This window comes from Salmo salar, chromosome ssa16 (assembly GCF_905237065.1).
Source record: "Salmo salar chromosome ssa16, Ssal_v3.1, whole genome shotgun sequence".
Taxonomy (NCBI): Eukaryota; Metazoa; Chordata; class Actinopteri; order Salmoniformes; family Salmonidae; genus Salmo; species Salmo salar.
This window is the reverse complement of record NC_059457.1, coordinates 36,282,168-36,303,297: the sequence shown is the minus strand read 5'-3', so window position 1 is coordinate 36,303,297 and position 21,130 is coordinate 36,282,168. Positions and strand designations below refer to the sequence as shown.

The following is a 21,130-nucleotide window of genomic DNA, read 5'->3' as shown; positions in this document are numbered from 1 at the left end:
TGTAGAGTCCATGCCTCGACAAATTGAGGCTGGTCTGAGGGCAAAAGGGGGTGCAACTCAATATTAGGAAGGTGCTACAGAATGTTTGTACACTTAGAGTACATTTTCCATGCAAGGTCGGATAAACGTAGCCTGCTGCTACAGAGTAATATCACATTCTGTAGCCTAACAGCAAAGGAATGTGTGGTAATAGTAAGATACAGTGCCCGCCATAATTATTGGGACAGTGAAGCATTTCTTCTTCTTTTGGCTCTATACGCCAAAGTTTGGATTTGAAATCAAACAATGACTATGGGGTTAAAGTACAGACTGCCAGCTTTCATTTGAGGGTATTTTAATCCATATCGGGTGAACCGTTTAGAAATTACATCACTTTTTGTACATAGTGCCCGCATTTTAGGGGAGCACATATATTGGAACAATATCACTTATATATACAGTGAGGGAAAAAAGTATTTGATCCCCTGCTGATTTACTACGTTTGCCCACTGACAAAGAAATGATCAGTCTATAATTTTATTGGTAGATTTATTTGAACAGTGAGAGACAGAATAACAACAAAAAAATCCAGAAAAACACATGTCAAAAATGTTATAAATTGATTTGCATTTTAATGAGGGAAATAAGTATTTGACACCCTCTCAATCAGAAAGATTTCTGGCTCCCAGGTGTCTTTTATACAGGTAATGAGCTGAGATTAGGAGCACACTCTTAAAGGGAGTGCTCCTAATCTCAGTTTGTTACCTGTATAAAAGACACCTGTCCACAGAAGCAATCAATCAATCAGATTCCAAACTCTCCACCATGGCCAAGACCAAAGAGCTCTCCAAGGATGTCAGGGACAAGATTGTATTATTTGCAAATGGACAAGGTGCGATTATTTGCAAATGGAAGAAACACAAAAGAACTGTCAATCTCCCTCAGCGTGGGGCTCCATGCAAGATCTCACCTCGTGGAGTTGCAATGATCATGAGAACGGTGAGGAATCAGCCCAGAACTACACGGGAGGATCTTGTCAATGATCTCAAGGCAAGGTCCCTCTGCTCAAGAAAGCACATATACATGCCCGTCTGAAGTTTGCCAATGAACATCTGAATGATTCAGAGGACAACTGGGTGAAAGTGTTGTGGTCAGATGAGACCAAAATGGAGCTCTTTGGCATCAACTCAACTCGCCATGTTTGGAGGAGGAGGAATGATGCCTATGACCCCAAGAACACCATCCCCACCGTCAAACATGGAGGTGGAAACATTATGCTTTGGGGGTGTTTTTCTGCTAAGGGGACAGGACAACTTCACCACATCAAAGGGACGATGGACGGGGCCATGTACCATCAAATCTTGGGTGAGAACCTCCTTCCCTCAGCCAGGGCATTGAAAATGGGTCGTGGATGGGTATTCCAGCATAACAATGACCCAAAACACACGGCCAAGGCAACAAAGGAGTGGCTCAAGAAGAAGCACATTAAGGTCCTGGAGTGGCCTAGCCAGTCTCCAGACCTTAATCCCATAGAAAATCTGTGGAGGGAGCTGAAGGTTCGAGTTGCCAAACGTCAGCCTCGAAACCTTAATGACTTAAAGAAGATCTGCAAAGAGGAGTGGGACAAAATCCCTCCTGAGATGTGTGCAAACCTGGTGGCCAACTAGAAGAAACGGCTGACCTCTGTGATTGCCAACAAGGGTTTTGCCACCAAGTACTAAGTCATGTTTTGCAGAGGGGTCAAATAATTATTTCCCTCATTAAAATGCAAAGAAATTTATAACATTTTTGACATGCGTTTTTCTGGATTTTTTTGTTGTTATTCTGTCTCTCACTGTTCAAATTAACCTACCATTAAAATTATAGACTGATCATTTCCTTGTCAGTGGGCAAACGTACAAAATCAGCATGGGATCAAATACTTTTTTCCCTCACTGTATATATTAAAGTAGTGAAAAGTTAAGTTAAGCATTTGGTCTCATATTCATAGCACACAACAACTACATCAAGCTTGTGATTTTCTGTTTGTTTTGGTTGTGTTTCAGATTATTTTGTGCCCAATAGAAATGAATGGTAAATAATGTATTGTGTCATTTTGGAGTCCCTTTTAATTGTAAATAAGAATATAATATTTTTCTAAACACATCTACATTAATGTGAATGCTACCATGATTAAGAAGAAAAAATGCTTCACTGTCCCAATAATTATGGAGGGTAATGTATATAAAATGCTGTACTATTACATGGCCAAAGAGACCTGTTAAATGGCTCATGCATAACATAGCACTGAAAGCACCTGCAGAAAAATTAAGCCCTCAGCTACAAATTCCCTACAAAACTCACTCTTTTTCAGATAGACACATACAGTAATTCCAATCAGTCTATATGGGGAGACACTCAAACAAATCTGTGTAAAAAAAAAAAAAAAAAAAAAAAATCTGTAGCAGAGATCAAAGCCTTTAATCAATACACAACTTTTGGAACGATAAAAGGAAAACCAATTCATTAGGAAAAAAGACAACTGCGAATAGAATTGTAAGAGGGGGGAAAGTCAATGTGAGAGACTGCACAGCATTAGTTAATGTAATCAGCTGCTCTTCAGTCTTCTTCAAGGGATATGAAAATGGGGACATTACTGGGGGTTCAACTTCAAAAGAAATCCAATAGGAGCAACATTTGTGAACAAATAAAATGTATTTAGAGGTAAATGGCGATAAGGAGTTGCTTGGATACACACAACATGGACAATGAGTGAATACAGCAGCCGGTATAGTCTGCGTTCAGATACAGGTTTCTAGAACCCATGAGAGGATGATTCATGAGGCACCATCTTTAGAGGCAGATAAATCAAGCCGATTTTACAAAGAAGAATTCCTATACAAGAGAACCAGTGGAAATGGTTACACTGCCAATGCAGTGTGTAGAGGTAGAAAATAAAGGACATAAATACTGTACATATTTGGAAAGACAGTAAATCAAAATCAAAACAAATTTTATTGGTCACATATACATCTTTAGCAGATGTTATTGCGGGTGTAGCGAAATGCTTGTGAGATATCGCTGCTCTGGTATCCAAAAGCTCTTTCCAGCTGTATGTAATAACACAAAAAAATGTCTGGGCTAATAATGTAAGAAATAACACCAAAAAAATGAAAATAATGCAAAGTTGCTTTGGAGCTAAAGGCAGAGCTGCCATATCTGTCCGCACCATCTTCATAACCAATTCTGAATCATGGTTCTGATGTGGATCATATAAAGAGCAAAATGGCACTACCTGCAGAGAGTAAACAATAGCTTTAAATCCCAAAGAATGAAACATTCCCACAGTCCCAGAATAGGAGGGATCAAGGCAACATGGAAAATTATAGGAAACTCACAGGGCCTCATACATGATTTAAGTATGTTTTTATCTATATCGTATTAATAAATGTATGTGAAAAATGTAATAAACAATGGTCACACCTACAGTGAAACATACTGTGCTGCTTCTCTCTGACATCAAAAATTATAATTTAAAGACTTTTAAGGTAGGCCTAAATTATTTATTTCTGTTTGAAGGGGTACAGAGGGCATTTTGGGCCTTGGGCTAACACTAGCCCATGTTGATAGGAACATACAGAGGGATGATAAGAATGACTGTGAATGTCAACAGAGCTGATGTGTACTCACAGGTAGCAGGCTTATTACAGTTGTGTCCGTGTCTGAAGTATTGCGGGTTCTCAATGACAGGGATACGGGTCATCCCGATGACCACAGCATCTGGCCCAGCGTCAAGGGTACAGGGGGTGATGATGCCATGGTTGACATGGTGAAGAGGGCTAGCCGAGTCTTCCTCACCACTGATCACTGCTACTGGTCCTGAGAGATGGAGGGAGGGAGAAACGAGAAGATTCCTTTACTTTATTATCCAATGTATATGAATGTCCAAAGTATTTTGTATTCTGAGAGAGAGAGAGAGAGAGAGAGAGAGAGAGAGAGAGAGAGAGAGAGAGAGAGAGAGAGAGAGAGAGAGAGAGAGAGAGAGAGAGATTGGGAAGAAGAAATAGAGAAGGAGAGGGAATCCGTCAGACAGCGATCAGGCAGAGGTCTGCCACCATACAAAGGATGGTGCATTTTAATCAAAATAGAATGCAGGAGGATAAATCCATGAGCTGGGCCATTCATAATTTATTAATATGTCTGAAAGCAATAAGCATGCAGACTAATTTGTCAGTATAAGAATTATCTCTGTACGGCTCAGCTCGGCTGCCCTCAGAACGCTTTAAGCAATCTAAATGAGCATTAACTGGCTTAGCCTAATTATGAACCCAACAGTCTTTGCTACAATGGCCCTGGGCAACCATTATTCGTAAAATTCAAAACCTCACCCAGCCCTCAAATAAATCAATGTCCCATTCATCTCACAACTCTACCTCTCCCATCCCATGCTCGCTCTAACCGCTCTGTGCTCCTACTCTGACAGAGCTGTGAGAAAACGGAAACAGGCAATAAACGGTAGAGTACATTCTAAAGAATTGTTTTGGGAATGTCAGATATTTAACAGTGTGTTCCTACTAGGCTATGTACAGAGTGTGTCTGATTAGGGCAGAAAACAAGCTCTATTAAATGGATCCAATATAATAGCAGCTCAGTGTACACTCACTGCAAGCTGCCACACACAACATCCTGGCTTGACAAGGGATCAGGGAAGACAGATAGGATTCATGGATTGGTCTGTTACAGTGACCGTACTACCGCCACATAGGCGGTCACGAGTCATGATGGCAGTAAAATTCCACGTGACCGTTTAGTCACAGTAATTAATCTTCTCCAAGCTCTGGTGCTGCTGATGGTCATTAGCAGCCTACCAAACTTGCTAACTGCCTGTTACTCAACACTCTATTGTCACTCTAATTACTCTGACATTAATGCAAACCTAATCGCGCAACATTTCTATAGGCTATGCAATTGCGTGAGAAAACAGAGTGATGGCCTCTATTAAAAAGATGAGGATCCCATCAGCTTTCTATAGGCTAGGCCTACTATATTTATTTCTCAAATTTCCTAATATTAAGTACATTTCTTCTTTTTACAACAGGAGTATAGCCTACCTTACCTGGCTGGCATGAAAATTTGCCACGGGAAAAGCATCCTCCATTCGCTATTTAAGTGCATAGATGACATGTATTTTTTCCCCTGCCCCTGTTTCGAGACAGGTGCATGATAATAGTCTATTCTAAATCAAAACACATTTCATATATTATTTAGTATATGTAAAGACAAGATTCAATCAATAATAGTCAGATGGGTGACAATATTAGCCTATCACTTGTGAATGATTGGGGTGGCAGGTAGCCTAGTGGTTAGAGCGTTGGACTAGTAACCGAAAGGTTGATTAAATCCCCAAGCTGACAAGGTAAACATCTGTCGTTCCGCCCCTGAACAAGGCAGTTAACCCACTGTTCCTAGGTAGTCATTGAAAATAAGAATGTGTTCTTAAGTGACTTGCCTAGTTAAATAAAGGTAAAAAAATGATATATTATCACTTGTGAATGATGCCCAGCTTAAGGCAAGAAACAGCTCATAACATTTTTTTGCGACTTTTTCAAATCATAGTCGCACACCTCATGTAGCATAGCCCATAGGCCTATATGTTTTGATAAGGTTGGTATCACAAATAAAGTGGCCAAATAACTTCTTAAAACGAAGCACATTAATCCACTTTACAACGAGTGTACAGCCTAACTGACATACATACGCAGCCAGTGAGTTTCAAGTTTGGGAAAGATCATTTTCACCAGAAAAATGTACCTTTATAATAAAATCATTACATGCATAATTGCATTTGTGGTCACTTTAGATAATGGTGTTTTCCTGCTAATAGAACATTCGTGCTTATAGCCTACTGCTGTGTGCACATTGCTGTGCTTACAGCCAACTGCTGTGTGCACATTGCTGTGCTCATAGCCTACTGCCGTGTGCGCATTGGTGAGCTTATAATGTGAAGAAATAGCCTAATAGGTTTTCAACATTTTAAGCTAAACGTTCTGATCTGTTGCGTCAGGCTCATTGCGTAAAACTGTTTTTTGATGCTAGTGGTTGTATTCATTTGGAATTGATCACATCCCACAATTGTCCCAGACTATGTTTGAATATTTATTTCCCGCACAAAATCAAATAGGTCAACTTTTGTACTATGGGGGATGGTAGATTGACATAGGCTGGTGCTTTTGCTGTTTGTTAGGCCGACTCATCTTGTCGGCTGACGAAAAGTAAATGTGGAGAGTTCTTCCAATATCGTCAATAAAAGCCTTGGAATTGGATAAGGACGTGCGCAGTTGCGTACCTGATGTGTCTGTCTTCACTTGTAGCATGTGAGAAAAATCCAATCATGTGACAGAGAGCCACCTGAGTGAGAGAGTCACATGAGTGAGAGGTGCTTCAGCACGAAGCCGGGAGAAGGGAATTAGAATTATTATATTCAGCCCAAGGGCACAAAGGCCACTGGCCGCAAAAGGCATTAATTCTTTTGGGGGGTCATTACAGCCACACAAAGGGGATGCAGCCGGGAAATTCAAGGAATTATCAAATGCTTGTCAAATTGTGAATGAGAGACTGATGAAGTGTGTACAGCCTGTTACTTTGTTAACCTCTCAACACAGAATAGCCACATGTGCGCACTCCCTCAAATTGTGTGCGAAAATATCCTTTCTATTTTATTCATCCTTTCTATTTTATTTTATTTATTCTATTTTTTCTATTATATCCTTACTATTTTGTTCAATTGTATTCTTCACACTATGAAATAATATAAAATAATGCCATGGAATTCTAAGCAAATCTTGTCTGCTAAATGGACCAGGGCCTAAGATAAGGACAACTCAGAGTATGGTATTCTGTTCATATCATGTTTCTTTAGATCTGTCTAAAATAAATAATGGATTTATTGTGATGGTGTAGGCTATATTACATGGAGATATTAGACTTTTTTAAATGTAGATGTTCAAAAGGTCTGCATCAGGTCTGTGTAGAAGCCAGGAGATGCTTAATGTGTTTATGTTAATTACGGTCATTTACCGTGAGACCGGCAGTTATTTGCTTGACAATCACCGGCTGACAAAATGTAATGACCGCCACAGCCCTATTCATGGTTCCCTCCATATGAAAGGTCAAGCACGCTGACATGGGAGGCAGGTTCGACAGGCTTGGACTGACTTATTATAGGCACACACTGCTTGTTTAAACCACCTTTCACACAAAGGTCACATCCATGTTGACACATAGGCCCCAACAAGCATAGCATTATGGTACAACAGCAATGCCATTGACACAGCATCAACAGCACGGAGAAATCATTTAATTCCACGACACACACTAGACTTGAGTCAATCTCACATGCAATGGTTAGTGTTGTTCAAACAGGCATCACACACACACACACACACACACACACACACACACACACACACACACACACACACACACACACACACACACAGTATCCTCAAAGCAAAGCCATTCTAACGGCCATGGTGCGTAGTCCGACTGCGAAGATACTTGGCATTGTCCCTGGCATGGTTCCCTTCGAATTCGCACAATGTTATCCTCAATATCCTGCATATGCCAACGCGTGCATAGTGTATTTTAGAAAGTAACAGCTAAGCCAGCAACATGTACGTCAAAACGAAAGGTTAACTTACAAATGTGTGTGTGTATTGGCATGGTGTGTGTATTGGCATTTGCCTACACTTCCAATGAAGTAGCCTTATTGGCCTATGCATATTATCTTATTAATGTACGTCACACATTGCGTGGAGTAGGATTGCGCGTCCCTGTTGGGCTCAAAGGCTGCCTCCAAACCTCTGTCATGGACCTTGCAAAGCCATGGGGCCGGGGGGCAGTGGTTTGGGTAAAGCCCCACCTAAGAAAGTCATTTTAAGTTCCATGATTATATCCTAACAGCCAACAGGTCCAGCCTCCAGTCTATAAGGTAAACAATTGGTAGCCTAAGTTAGCGGTATAGCTGAGACAATATAGTTAATGTCGGAAGTTTACATACACTTAGGGTGGAGTCATTAAAACGTGTTTTTCAACAACTACACAAATTTCTTGTTAACAAACTATAGTTTTGGCAAGTCGGTTAGGACATCTACTTTGTGCATGACACAAGTCATTGTTCCAACAATTGTTTACAGACAGATTATTTCACTTATAATTCAATGTATCACAATTCCAGTGGGTCAAACGTTTACACTCTACTCAACACACTGGATGCAGTCTATCACTCATGCTGCCAAACATACCCTCGTAAAACTGACCATCCTACCGATCCTCGACTTCGGCGATGTCATCTATAAAATAGCTTCCAACACACTACTCAACAAATTGGATGCACTCTATCACAGTGCCATCCGTTTTGTCACCAAAGCCCCATACACTACCCACCATTGCGACCTGTACGCTCTCGTTGGTTGGCCCTTGCTTCATACTCCTCACCAAACCCACTGGCTACAGGTTATCTACAAGTCTCTTCTAGGTAAAGCCCTGCCTTATCTCAGCTCACTGGACACCATAGCAGCACCCACTCATAGCACGCGCTCCAGCAGGTATATCTCACTGGTCACCCCCAAAGCCAATTCCTCCTTTGGTCGTCTTTCCTTCCAGTTCTCTGCTGCCAATGACTGGAAGGAACTGCAAAAATCTCTGAAGCTGGAGACTCATATCTCCCTCACTAGCTTTAAGCACCAGCTGTCAGAGCAGCTCACAGATCACTGCACCTGTACATAGCCCATCTGTAAACAGCCCATCTATCTACCTACCTCATCCCCATACTGTATTTATTTATTTATCTTGTTCCATTGCACCCCAGTATCTCTACTTGCACATTCATCTTCTGCACATCTACCATTCCAGTGTTTAATTGCTATATTGTAATTACTTCGCCACCATGGCCTATTTATTGTCTTAACTTACCTCATTTGCACTCACTGTATATAGACGTTTTGTTTTCTTTTGTTCTACTGTATTATTGACTGTATGTTTTGTTTATTCCATGTGTAACTCTGTGTTGTTGTATGTGTCGAATTGCTATGCTTTATCTTGGCCAGGTCACAGTTGCAAATGAGAACTTGTTCTTAACTAGCCTACCTGGTTAAATAAAGGTGAAAAAAAAAAAAAATCACTAAGATGACTGTGCCTTTAAACAGCTTGGAAAATTCCAGAAAATGATGTCATGGCTTTAGAAGCGTCTGATAATTAACATAATTTGAGTCAATTGAAGGTGTACCTGTGGATGTACACTGCTCAAAAAAATAAAGGGAACACTTAAACAACACAATGTAACTCCAAGTCAATCACACTTCTGTGAAATCAAACTGTCCAAATCAAAATTAGGAAGCAACACTGATTGACAATAAATTTCACATGCTGTTGTGCAAATGGAATAGACAACATGTGGAAATTATAGGCAATTAGCAGGACACCCCCAATAAAGGAGTGGTTCTGCAGGTGGGGACCACAGACCACTTCTCCTATGCTTCCTGGCTGATGTTTTGGTCACTTTTGAATGCTGGCGGTGCTTTCACTCTAGTGGTAGCATGAGACGGAGTCTACAACCCACACCAGTGGCTCAGGTAGTGCAGCTCATCCAGGATGACACATCAAATGCGGGCTGTGGCAAGAAGGTTTGCTGTGTCTGTCAGCGTAGTGTCCAGAGCATGGAGGCGCTACCAGGAGACAAGCCAGTACATCAGGAGATGTGGAGGAGGCCGTAGGAGGGCAACAACCCAGCAACAGGACCGCTACCTCCGCCTTTGTGCAAGGAGGAGCAGGAGAAGCACAGCCAGAGCCCTGCAAAATGACCTCCAGCAGGCCACAAATGTGCATGTGTCTGCTCAAACGGTCAGAAACAGACTCCATGAGGGTGGTATGAGGGCCCGACGTCCACAGGTGGGGGTTGTGCTTACAGCCCAACACCGTGCAGGACGTTTTGGCATTTGCCAGAGAACACCAAGATTGGCAAATTCGCCACTGGCGCCCTGTGCTCTTCACAGATGAAAGCAGGTTCACACTGAGCACATGTGACAGACGTGACAGTCTGGAGACGCCGTGGAGAACGTTCTGCTGCCTGCAACATCCTCCAGCATGACCGGTTTGGCGGTGGGTCAGTCATGGTGTGGGGTGGCATTTCTTTGGGGGCCGCACAGCCCTCCATGTGCTCGCCAGAGGTAGCCTGACTGCCATTAGGTACCGAGATGAGATCCTCAGACCCCTTGTGAGACCATATGCTGGTGCGGTTGGCCCTGGGTTCCTCCTAATGCAAGACAATGCTAGACCTCATGTGGCTGGAGTGTGTCAGCAGTTCCTGCAAGAGGAAGGCATTGATGCTATGGACTGGCCCGCTTGTTCCCCAGACCTGAATCCAATTGAGCACATCTGGGACATCATGTCTCGCTCCATCCACCAACGCCACGTTGCACCACAGACTGTCCAGGAGTTGGCGGATGCTTTATTCCAGGTCTGGGAGGAGATCCCTCAGGAGACCATCCGCCACCTCATCAGGAGCATGCCCAGGCATTGTAGGGAGGTCATACAGGCACGTGGAGGCCACACACACTACTGAGCCTCATTTTGACTTGTTTTAAGGACATTACATCAAAGTTGGATCAGCCTGTAGTGTGGTTTTCCACTTTAATTTTGAGTGGGACTCCAATTCCAGACCTCCATGGGTTGATAAATTGGATTTCCATTGATTATTTTTGTGTGATTTTGTTGTCAGCACATTCAACTATGTAAAGAAAAAAGTATTTAATAAGATTATTTCTTTCATTCAGATCTAGGATGTGTTGTTTAAGTGTTCCCTTTATTTTTTTAGCAGTATATTTCAAGGCCTACCTTCAAACTCAGTGCCTCTTTGCTTGACATCATGGGAAAATCAAAACAAATCAGCCCAAAATAAATAAATAATTCTCTCTGCTATTATTCTGACATTTCACATTCTTAAAATAAAGTGGTGATCCTAACTGACCTAAGACAGGGAATTTTTCTCAGATTAAATGTCAGGAATTGTGAAAAACTGAGTTTAAATGTATTTGGTTAAGGTGTATGTAAACTTCCGACTTCAACTGTAGCCTTTAACAGAGATGATGCCCCTTATTTTTGGGATAACCTTCCTTCCTCCCATCCTTGAAGACATCACCGATAGCTGGGTAGTGAAAAGAGTTATTATGCTAGGCTACCAACCTAGTCATGTCAGATCAGTGATTATTTCTTTATAGCCTATATAACCTATCATAATTTATCTAGGCCTATATTTAAATCAATGATTATTTCAAGAAAAGGAGAATCCATCTATGAATATATCCAAACAGCATCCAGGAGTGGTCCTTGAGTTGCCTCTCCTCCTATAGAAACATGCGTAAAACCCCTGCTTCATTGTAAAGTCCTCCCGAAGCCTAGGCCTATAATTTACTTTCACTTGCCAACTGTAATGTACAATCAGCTTACTGGTTAGGGTTCTCAATCTAGTGGGCCGCTATAGGTTTATAATGGGCTGCAAAATAGTGGTTTGTAGTGAATTTAGAGAAGCAGCTTGACATGGAACACATGCACACACATAGCCCCCAGTCTCCAGGATCCCAAGATCATTTGTTTTATTGGGTGTGCTCACGTAGCCTACTGGTCTATAGTCGTTAGAAGGATAGTTACCATAAGGGGGAAATACTACTGTTAGTAAAGCACCATGGATAAGGTCATTAATAGTTTCCATTATGCACAGATTTTTTTGCAACGAGTTCGCCTAGGCTACGTTGTAAAGAATCCAGAGGGCAGATTGACGGGGACTCAACCCAGTTCTCTTCATATTCAATGACAGTGCCAATCAAGTTTTTTGTCTGTGCTCATAACGCACCATGACCATTAGAAGAGTGTATGCCTATAGTCTAAAATTGCCTGGGGGAAACTTGGTGTGTGTGCGTGCGAGTTACTAGATCATTAGATTGATATGTGTGACTGAGCAGTGACGCCTGTTTGAACGAGTGTATTAGATCATTAGAATGATGGGCATTTGTTTGTTTTGCCCCTACTTTTTCCCACCCACCCAAACACACACACACACACACACACAGTGGGGGAAAACAGTATTTGATCCCCTGCTGATTTTGTACGTTTGCCCACTTTCAAAGAAATGATCAGTCTATAATTTTAATGGTAGGTTTATTTGAACAGTGAGAGACAACAACAACAAACAAACATCAACAAACAAACAACAAAAATATCCAGAAAAACACATGTCAAAAATGTTATAAAATGATTTGCATTTTAATGAGGGAAATAGGTATTTGACCCCTCTGCAAAACATGACTTAGTACTTGCTAGCACAACCCTTGTTGGCAATCACAGAGGTCAGACGTTTCTTGTAGTTGGCCACCAGGTTTGCACACATCTCAGGAGGGATTTTGTCCCACTCCTCTTGGCAGATCTTCTCCGAGTCATTAAGGTTTCGAGGCTGACGTTTGGCAACTCGAACCTTCAGCTCCCTCCACAGATTTTCTATGGGATTAAGGTCTGGAGACTGGCTAGGCCACTCCAGGACCTTAATGTGCTTCTTCTTGAGCCACTCCTTTGTTGCCTTGGCCGTGTGTTTTGGGTCATTGTCATGCTGGAATACCCATCCACGACCCATTTTCAATGCCCTGGCTGAGGGAAGGAGGTTCTCACCCAGGATTTGACGGTACATGGCCCCGTCCATCGTCCCTTTGATACGGTGAACTTGTCCTGTCCCCTTAGCAGAAAAATACCCCCAAAGCATAATGTTTCCACCTCCATGTTTGACGGTGGAGATGGTGTTCTTGGGGTCATAGGCATCATTCCTCCTCCTCCAAACACGGCGAGTTGAGTTGATGTCAAAGAGCTCCATTTTGGTCTCATCTGACCACAACACTTTCACCAGTTGTCCTCTGAGTCATTCAGATGTTCATTGGCAAACTTCAGATGGGCATGTATATGTATTCTTGAGCAGGACCTTGCGGGCGCTGCAGGATTTCAGTCCTTCACGGTGTAGTGTGTTACCAATTTTTTTCTTGGTGACTATGGTCCCAGCTGCCTTGAGATCATTGACAAGATCCTCCCGTGTAGTTCTGGGCTGATTCCTCACCGTTCTCATGATCATTGCAACTCCACGAGGTGAGATCTTGCATGGAGCCCCAGGCTGAGGGATATTGACAGTTATTTTGTGTTTCTTCCATTTGCGAATAATCGCACCAAATGTTGTCACCTTCTCACCAACCTGCTTGGCGATGGTCTTGTAGCCCATTCCAGCCTTGTGTAGGTCTACAATCTTGTCCCTGACATCCTTGGAGAGCTCTTTGGTCTTGGCTATGGTGGAGAGTTTGGAATCTGATTGATTGATTGCTTCTGTGGACAGGTGTCTTTTTTACAGGTAACAAGCTGCGGTTAGGAGCACTCCTTTTAACCTGTTGGGGATAGGGGGCAGTATTTGCACGGCTGGATAAAAAACGTACCCGATTTAATCTGGTTACTACACCTGCCCAGTAACTAGAATATGCATATAATTATTGGCTTTGGATAGAAAACAACCTAAAGTTTCTAAAACTGTTTGAATGGTGTCTGTGAGTATAACAGAACTCCTATGGCAGGCCAAAACCTGAGAAGATTTCAAGCAGGAAGTGGCCTGTCTGAGAAGTAGTGTTTCATCTTGGCTCTTTTTATTGAAGACTCAGGATCTGTGCAATAACGTGACACTTCCTACGTCGTCCATAGGGTCTCAGAGCCCGGGAAAACGTTGAACGATATCGAGGCAGGCTCTGGCTGAAACACTATCGCTTTTGGCAAGTGGCCACTCAGAGTACTATGGGCTTAGGCGCGTGCCCGCTTCGACCGAATGGTTTCTTTTCCTTTGTCTGTTTATCTAAACGCAGATTCCCGGTCGGAATATTATCGCTTTTTTATGAGAAAAATGGCATAAAAATTGATTTTAAACAGCGGTTGACATGCTTCGAAGTCCGGTAATGGAATATTTAGAATTCTTTTGTCACGAATTGCGCCATGCTCGTCACCCTTATTTAGCCTTTAGGATAGTGTCTAGAACGCACGAACAAAACGCCGCTGTTTGGATATAACGATGGATTATTTTGGACCAAACCAACATTTGTTATTGAAGTAGAAGTCCTGGGAGTGCATTCTGACAAAGACAACAAAGGTAAGAACATTTTTCTTATAGTAAATCTGACTTTGATGAGTGCTAAACCTGCTGGGTGTCTAAATAGCTAGCCCTGTGATGCCGGGCTATCTACTGAGAATATTGCAAAATGTGCTTTCACCGAAAAGCTATTTTAAAATCGGACATATCGAGTGCATAGAGGAGTTCTGTATCTATAATTCTTAAAATAATTGTTATGCTTTTTGTGAAAGTTTATCGTGAGTAATTTAGTAAATTCACCGGCAGTGTTCGGTGGGAATGCTAGTCACATGCTAGTCACATGCTAATGTAAAAAGCTGTTTTTTGATATAAATATGAACTTGATTGAACAAAACATGCATGTATTGTATAACATAATGTCCTAGGGTGTCACGCCCTGACCAGGTGAACTCGGGTATATTGGGTCAGGGTGTGTCATGTTAGGTATTTTTCATTGGTTTGTGTTTGGTTTACGTTTTAGCCTTGTGTAGGCTCTAGGTGGGTTTATTTCTATGTTGGGTTCTGTCGATTCCCAATCAGAGACAGCTGTCGCTAATTGTCTCTGATTGGGATCACATTTAAGTTGCTGGTTTCCCCACGCTGTTTGTGGGGTGTTGTCTCTTTGTTTGAGCACGTAACGTATCTGCATTTTTCTTGATTTTTGTGTACATGTTTAATTCCAGTGTGTTGAATAAACATGTGTTCGCTCCCAGCTGCGTTTTGGTCCGCTTCCTCGTCACCAGGCGACGAACGTTACATAGGGTTGTCATCTGATGAAGATCATCAAAGGTTAGTGCTACATTTAGCTGTGGTTTGGGTTTATGTGACATTATATGCTAGCTTGAAAAATGGGTGTCTGATTATTTCTGGCTGGGTAGTCTGCTGACATAATCTAATGTTTTGCTTTCGTTGTAAAGCCTTTTTGAAATCGGACAGTGTGGTTAGATTAACGAGAGTCTTATCTTTAAAATGGTGTAAAATAGTCATATTTTTGAAAAATTGAAGTAATAGCATTTTAAGGGATTTGAAAATTGCGCCACAGGATTCAACTGGCTGTTGAGTGGGTGGGACCTAGCCCTGAGAGGTTAAGAGTGTGCTCCTAATCTCAGCTCGTTACCTGTATAAAAGACACCTGGGAGACAGAACTTTCTGATTGAGAGGGAGTCAAATACTTATTTCCCTCATTAAAATGCAAATCAATTTATAACATTTCTGACATGTGTTTTTCTGGATATTTTTGTTGTTATTCTGTCTCTCACTGTTCAAATAAACCTACCATTAAAATTATAGACTGATCCTTTCTTTGTCAGTGGGCAAATGTACAAAATCAGCAGGGGATCAAATACTTTTTCCCCCCACTGTACACCTGCATACACACACAACCTGCCCGTCTCTACCTATGTATGTAACCACAGTTCCTCCTTCTGAAAATAATCTGTGGCTCAACATTTTCCAGGTTCTAATACTTCTAATAATATGGTTATTATGTGCTAAAAGAGAAAGGATTTCCTTCTTACTAATGCCAATTCTAAAGTATAGTTTCACCGGGTCATCTAACTGCAGGAATTTTAACTGTCTTGAAGTATCTTGAAATATAAGACTTTATTCTCAAAATTAAAATTCTAGTTTTCTCAAAAATGTATTTGGAGTTTATTCTAAAAATATTGTGACTTCATTCTCTCAAAAATGTAATTTGGACTTTATTCTAGAAATATTGCCACTTTATTAGCAAAATATTGCGACTTTTTTAAAGCACTATTGTGCAAAAAATTATCATCCAAGTATCATCAATCGTTGCTGTTTATTAAATGTTTCTCTTCGCTTGACCCTAATACTCTTCCGTATACAGCAAAGAGTGAAAACAACAACAAACTCTATTATACAGCTGTGAAAAGTTCTGCAGGAAAATAATAATAATGTCAGGAACAATTTCGGTTATCAACATGCACTGAAAGTGATATCCATATTCTTTCACAACGCAACATCCATCATGATATGCTCTCAATTCAAGACACGGACACACAGACTATTTAATGAAGTCAATTTTCTCAGTAACTTCCACCATAACTTGCAACTGATCTAATCACTGACACACAATCAACAGACTGGGTGCCATCTATCTCAGATAACTGAATATCTTCCACAACAAGCCCTAATCCTGACAATACCCAGAAAGTCCCACTTTAAAATCAGCATCATTAACAGATGAACCTGGATACTGCTCTATTAAATCAAACAGTGCTGAGGGTTTGAGAAGGATGTCATGCTATAAAAGTGTAAATCAGCTCAGGGGAGGCCTGTGGAGAAGGGTGTATCTCATCTCTCTGAGTTGTTTACTGAAGCAAAGCCCCTCTCTGCAGCTAAAACAAATGTGATTACTGTAGGAGCCGCCCATGGCGTCTGCGATGCAAAGCCTGTTGTAACACAGAGGCAACTCAGCTGAACTGCCACTGGATTGGTTCCTGTTTAATTGTATTCAAGTAGTGACTCAGGAAGCGGAAGGAAACAGAGCAGCTAAAAATACAACCTTTATTGGATGCCCAAGTTGAAACCTTGTATTTGCTTTTTTGACTCATTAAACAATCATACAATCAAACAAAGAGCTGTCAAATGAATCAACATACAAAATAAATTATTCTACTGTAACCACCCTCACTTCCATTAACTCTTTCTATGGTGATAATTACATTTTACATTTTAGTAATTTAGCAGACGCTCTTATCCAGAGCGACTTACAGTAGTGAATGCATACATTTAATTTCATGCATTTAAACAAATAAAATAATTGTACTGGCCCCCCTTGGGAATCGAACCCACAACCCTGGCGTTGCACACACCATGCTGGCGTTGCAAACACCATGCTCTACCAACTGAGCCACAGGGAAGGCTAATAATGGTTCATTACACTGAGTGTACAAAACATTAAGAACACCTCCTATTCTTGAGAAGACCATTATTGGCATCTGAAGCACTTTAAGGTCTAATGGGCGGGGCTACATTTTGCTGTACCAAAAAAGAAGGAAAATGTCCTCACACATTGTGAATCTCTTTTAGGATATGAAAATTTCAAAATTAACACACACTTATTAGGATTATGAATGTATTCTTATAGTGTACTGTAGCAAATCAGTTCAGAGAATGCCAGACTTTGATGACAACATTTGCCCATGAAGGACCGCCGCGCCACCTTCCTGTTCAAGTGAGCACAGCACAAGGTGAGTTCAAAAATGTGTTGAATGCTGCTGCATAAACGATGTAATACGCCAGGGGGATATGTATACTGTAGCTAAGAAAGTAATACTAAGTGCATGTTGTGTAATAAGCTGTTAGTAGTCCATGTGCCTCACCCCTCATCACTTTGCAGACTGTTCTGACTTGGTGGTGCACATGTAGCCTATAGCCTATTTAAGAGAAAAATAATCATTGAATATTGTAAGAGCTTTCATTGTGTGCTTATATGCCCCCTTTATTTATCCTACAGTTCTGACTTGGTGTTCAGGGAGAATACTGTAAGAACGTTCCTTTCTGAATTCTGTCGCTGTACACTTCAAAAGTGCTGAACAAATAGTTATATTGACTACATCCGTCCTAGCTCGCTCATTAATGTCTTAATCGAAAGACTCTTATCCGCTCGTCGTCCCTTTATGCCATAGTTTGTACATATACATTTGTTTAAGCAAGTCAGCCATATCAGCTAATAAATGAGGCTGAATGAACTGTTTGGCTGTTAGACAAGGCTTACCTCAGGTATAGCTGTGGTAAGGCGTTGGGACTGCTAGTAGCACTCTGCTGTTGGGACAGCTTTATGTAGGCCCTAACAGTTTGCCTTTATAGTGCAATTAATGTATTGTTTTGTGTTGTGTTGTGGCTTTGTTGTCATGCATCCCAAAAAAATTGGGGGAGTTTTCCCCATCAAGATTTACATGCTAAAATCGCCACTGTATATATTGAATGATAAAAAATAACATACTGTACATTAGTCAGTCCCTTCATTTTGCTCTCTTTTAGAGGCCCACATCAATAAAAGTGCTGAATGGTGAATGAATTGTGAGCCTTCATGATGAATTCATACTAAGGCAATACATTTTCTCTTTCTCTCTGTCATCCCTCTATCTTGTCTCCTCCTTAGATGCTATGGGTATGTGTAGATTGTAGTGAATATGAGCTGCTACTTCTATACTGCTTTTAGGAAAACTCTTATGGAAATGGTGGCATCAACTCAACTCCACTGCTTTTTACGTCACTGTGAATAGCATCTTTCCGATGATCTAAACTTCAAATAACCCAATACTATGCCTTTTCAACGGAAAAGGTTCCTTCATCAGCCCCGAGCATTACATAAAGCACTTCGAAAACACACTTCAAAGATGAATACTTTCTTCTAACATGCATAGCTTCAAGGCCAATCCTAGTTATTGCCAAAAAGGAAACATAATTTTTAAACTCTTTCTTCTTATTCAACTGAAGAACAAAGCCAATTTAACAAGATACTGAGAGAGCCAAGTGTTTCCTGGCAAGAGACGGACTGGAGGAGGGTGAGGAGGAGGAGGAGGAGAAAGATGGAGGAGAGGGATGGGGTAGGGGGAAGGGCCGTAGGGCCCAGGGCAGGAAGTGGCAGATAAACGATGGACCGCTGGGACTGTCAACTCAGGGACATTTCCCCAGACCACACACAGCATGTCCCCAGCAGGCACAGAGAGAAGAGAGAGAGAAAGACGGATTCACAACAAACACCCAACCACCACATTGCATTCGCACAACACATTAATGAACTGCAACTTTAAATCGTTTTCTATTTTCTGTCCTAAATCTTAAAATAACATCCTTTGCTTCTAGCTATGTATTTTTATTTTGACTCCTGAAAGCAGATTTGTATAATGTGATTCACATGTCTGTGTTTGGTTTTCCTGACAGTAACTGTCAAACAGGGATGGTGGTAAGCTTCAATGCATCTTCAATCCATATTAATGAGCATGTAGAAATCTTTTTTCAGACACTTTCTCTCTCTCACCCCAGTTAATTAGAAACCTAAAATTACTTCTGCACACAGAACAATATAAATAAACATTGTTAATACATACATATAGTATCAGCACTGACTCCCTCACAGCACTGCTGATGGAAACCTAACTGTCAGGTAGAGGTGAGAGTAGAGAAGAGTCGTAAAGGTTAAATCAAAGTGAAAAAGAATGATGCGGCTCAGGTGACTTGGAGTAAACACAGTCAAAAAGAGAGAGGGCGAGGCATTGTCAGGCCCGGTCTCACAGTAAATGAGGTGACTATGGTAAGTCATGATTCGGAGGTTTGGTATTGGACCTGAGCGCTCCACTGCGTCTCTCTACTGCCTCATGAATCCATTAACAGCGGTGATTTGGCGCCCGTCGCCATGGAGCCAAGCTGTTCATCACAGCGTACATGTGACACAAAAAGGAGATGGAGCACAGTGACAGGGGAGAACAACTTAAACACTCCACATGAACTTTCCAAAATACCCTGGTTAAACCTCATTAACATGTCTTCTCTCATCAAAACCTTGGCATGAAGCCCCCACACATACTCATCCAAAATGCAGAGACAATGAGATAATGACGATTCCTTTTAATCAACAGCATTGCAACAAAAGAACAAGGGGATATTACAGCCAACAATGATCTGTCCTCTGGTAGTTATATAGCATTAACTGTAGGACATTTTGACATCCTCTGTCTATTGTCCCCAACCCACAAGTTGTGACAAACTGTGACAAAATGCCCCAGGCATAAAGGTAGTCAATTTTACGGCCCTAAGTAAAGTAGGCTGTGGCCCAGTCACAACAGACAATGTGTATTTTGTATAGCTGAATAAAAGTGCTTGGAGAGAGGCGAGGGGAATAGAAAGACAGTGCAGCAACAGCCCAGCCTGAGGGGACAAGTGAAGGGCCAAAGGCAACAGAGAGAGGCCATGCTCCACAGGAATAAATCAATCACCTCCTATTGTCCAACACACTTGACCCAACACCCCCACGCACCAGCCATCAGCCACCACGCACAAGCCACCAGCCAACTGATCTTCAAGGTTTATTTATTTTGATTGGTGTTTGTCTCTGTGTGTGAGAGTGTGTGTGAATTTAAGTGGTCTTGCATGAGTGTGTTTGAGTGTGAGAGAATATTTACTGTGTGACTGTGTGTCACGGTTGTCGTTGGTTAAGGAGGACCAAAACGCAGCAGGTGTGATGCAGCAGGTGTGATGTAAGCTCATCTTCAGGGTTATTAACTCCAAAATGAACACCAAAATAACAAAAGAGACCGAACAAACAATCAACACACAGTCTTACAAGGCTAAACTCAGAACAATCTCCCACAGTTAAACAGACAAACACACCCAACTAATATAGGACTTCCAATCAAAGGCAACACCACACAGCTGCCTTCAATTGGAAGTCCACCCCAATTAACCAAACATAGACATACAACTAACTAGATCAACATAGAAATACGTGAATCTCAAACAGTGCCCACAAAACCCCGGAATACTAAATCAAATGCCCTTACTACAAAAACACCACCCTGAACCACATAAAACAAATACCCTCTGCCACGTCCTGACCAAACTACAATACCAATTAACCCTTATACTGGCCAGGACGTGACACTGTGTAGGTTTTCAATTTCAACAAAGCTTCACTTATTGCTGTTCATTATAACACATGTGCCAATAACTCCAAGTTCAATAGGTAAGAAAGGCATCAATGTATGGTAAACTGTCAAGGCCAACAACACCATTCGAATCAGAATCTAATTTCTAAAAAAGTCTATTGTGTATTGTATTGTCTGTAAATTGAGAAGAATGTATCTGTGGTTCTCTGTGGTTCTCACAGAGTCACATTCCTCCATTTGTGCTGTGAGGCTGTTTAACCTCACAGCAGAAAGGCTGAGACTTGTGTTGTGTGAGAGCCTTACTTAGGGACCACACAGCATTGTAGCACAGGGACTCTAT

General features: G+C 41.5%; 1 protein-coding gene across 5 annotated transcripts in view; it reads right to left on the bottom strand.

The window, feature by feature from the left end:
* The window catches only part of LOC106573628 (NT-3 growth factor receptor), a 289,969-nt gene that overhangs the window by 42,458 nt on the left and 226,381 nt on the right, over positions 1–21,130 (bottom strand). For all 5 annotated transcript variants that reach the window (XM_014148851.2, XM_014148852.2, XM_014148854.2 and 2 more), the window contains one exon: positions 3,649–3,837. In XM_014148851.2, the coding sequence (XP_014004326.1) occupies positions 3,649–3,837 (189 nt within the window). The remainder of the gene's footprint in view (positions 1–3,648; positions 3,838–21,130) is intronic.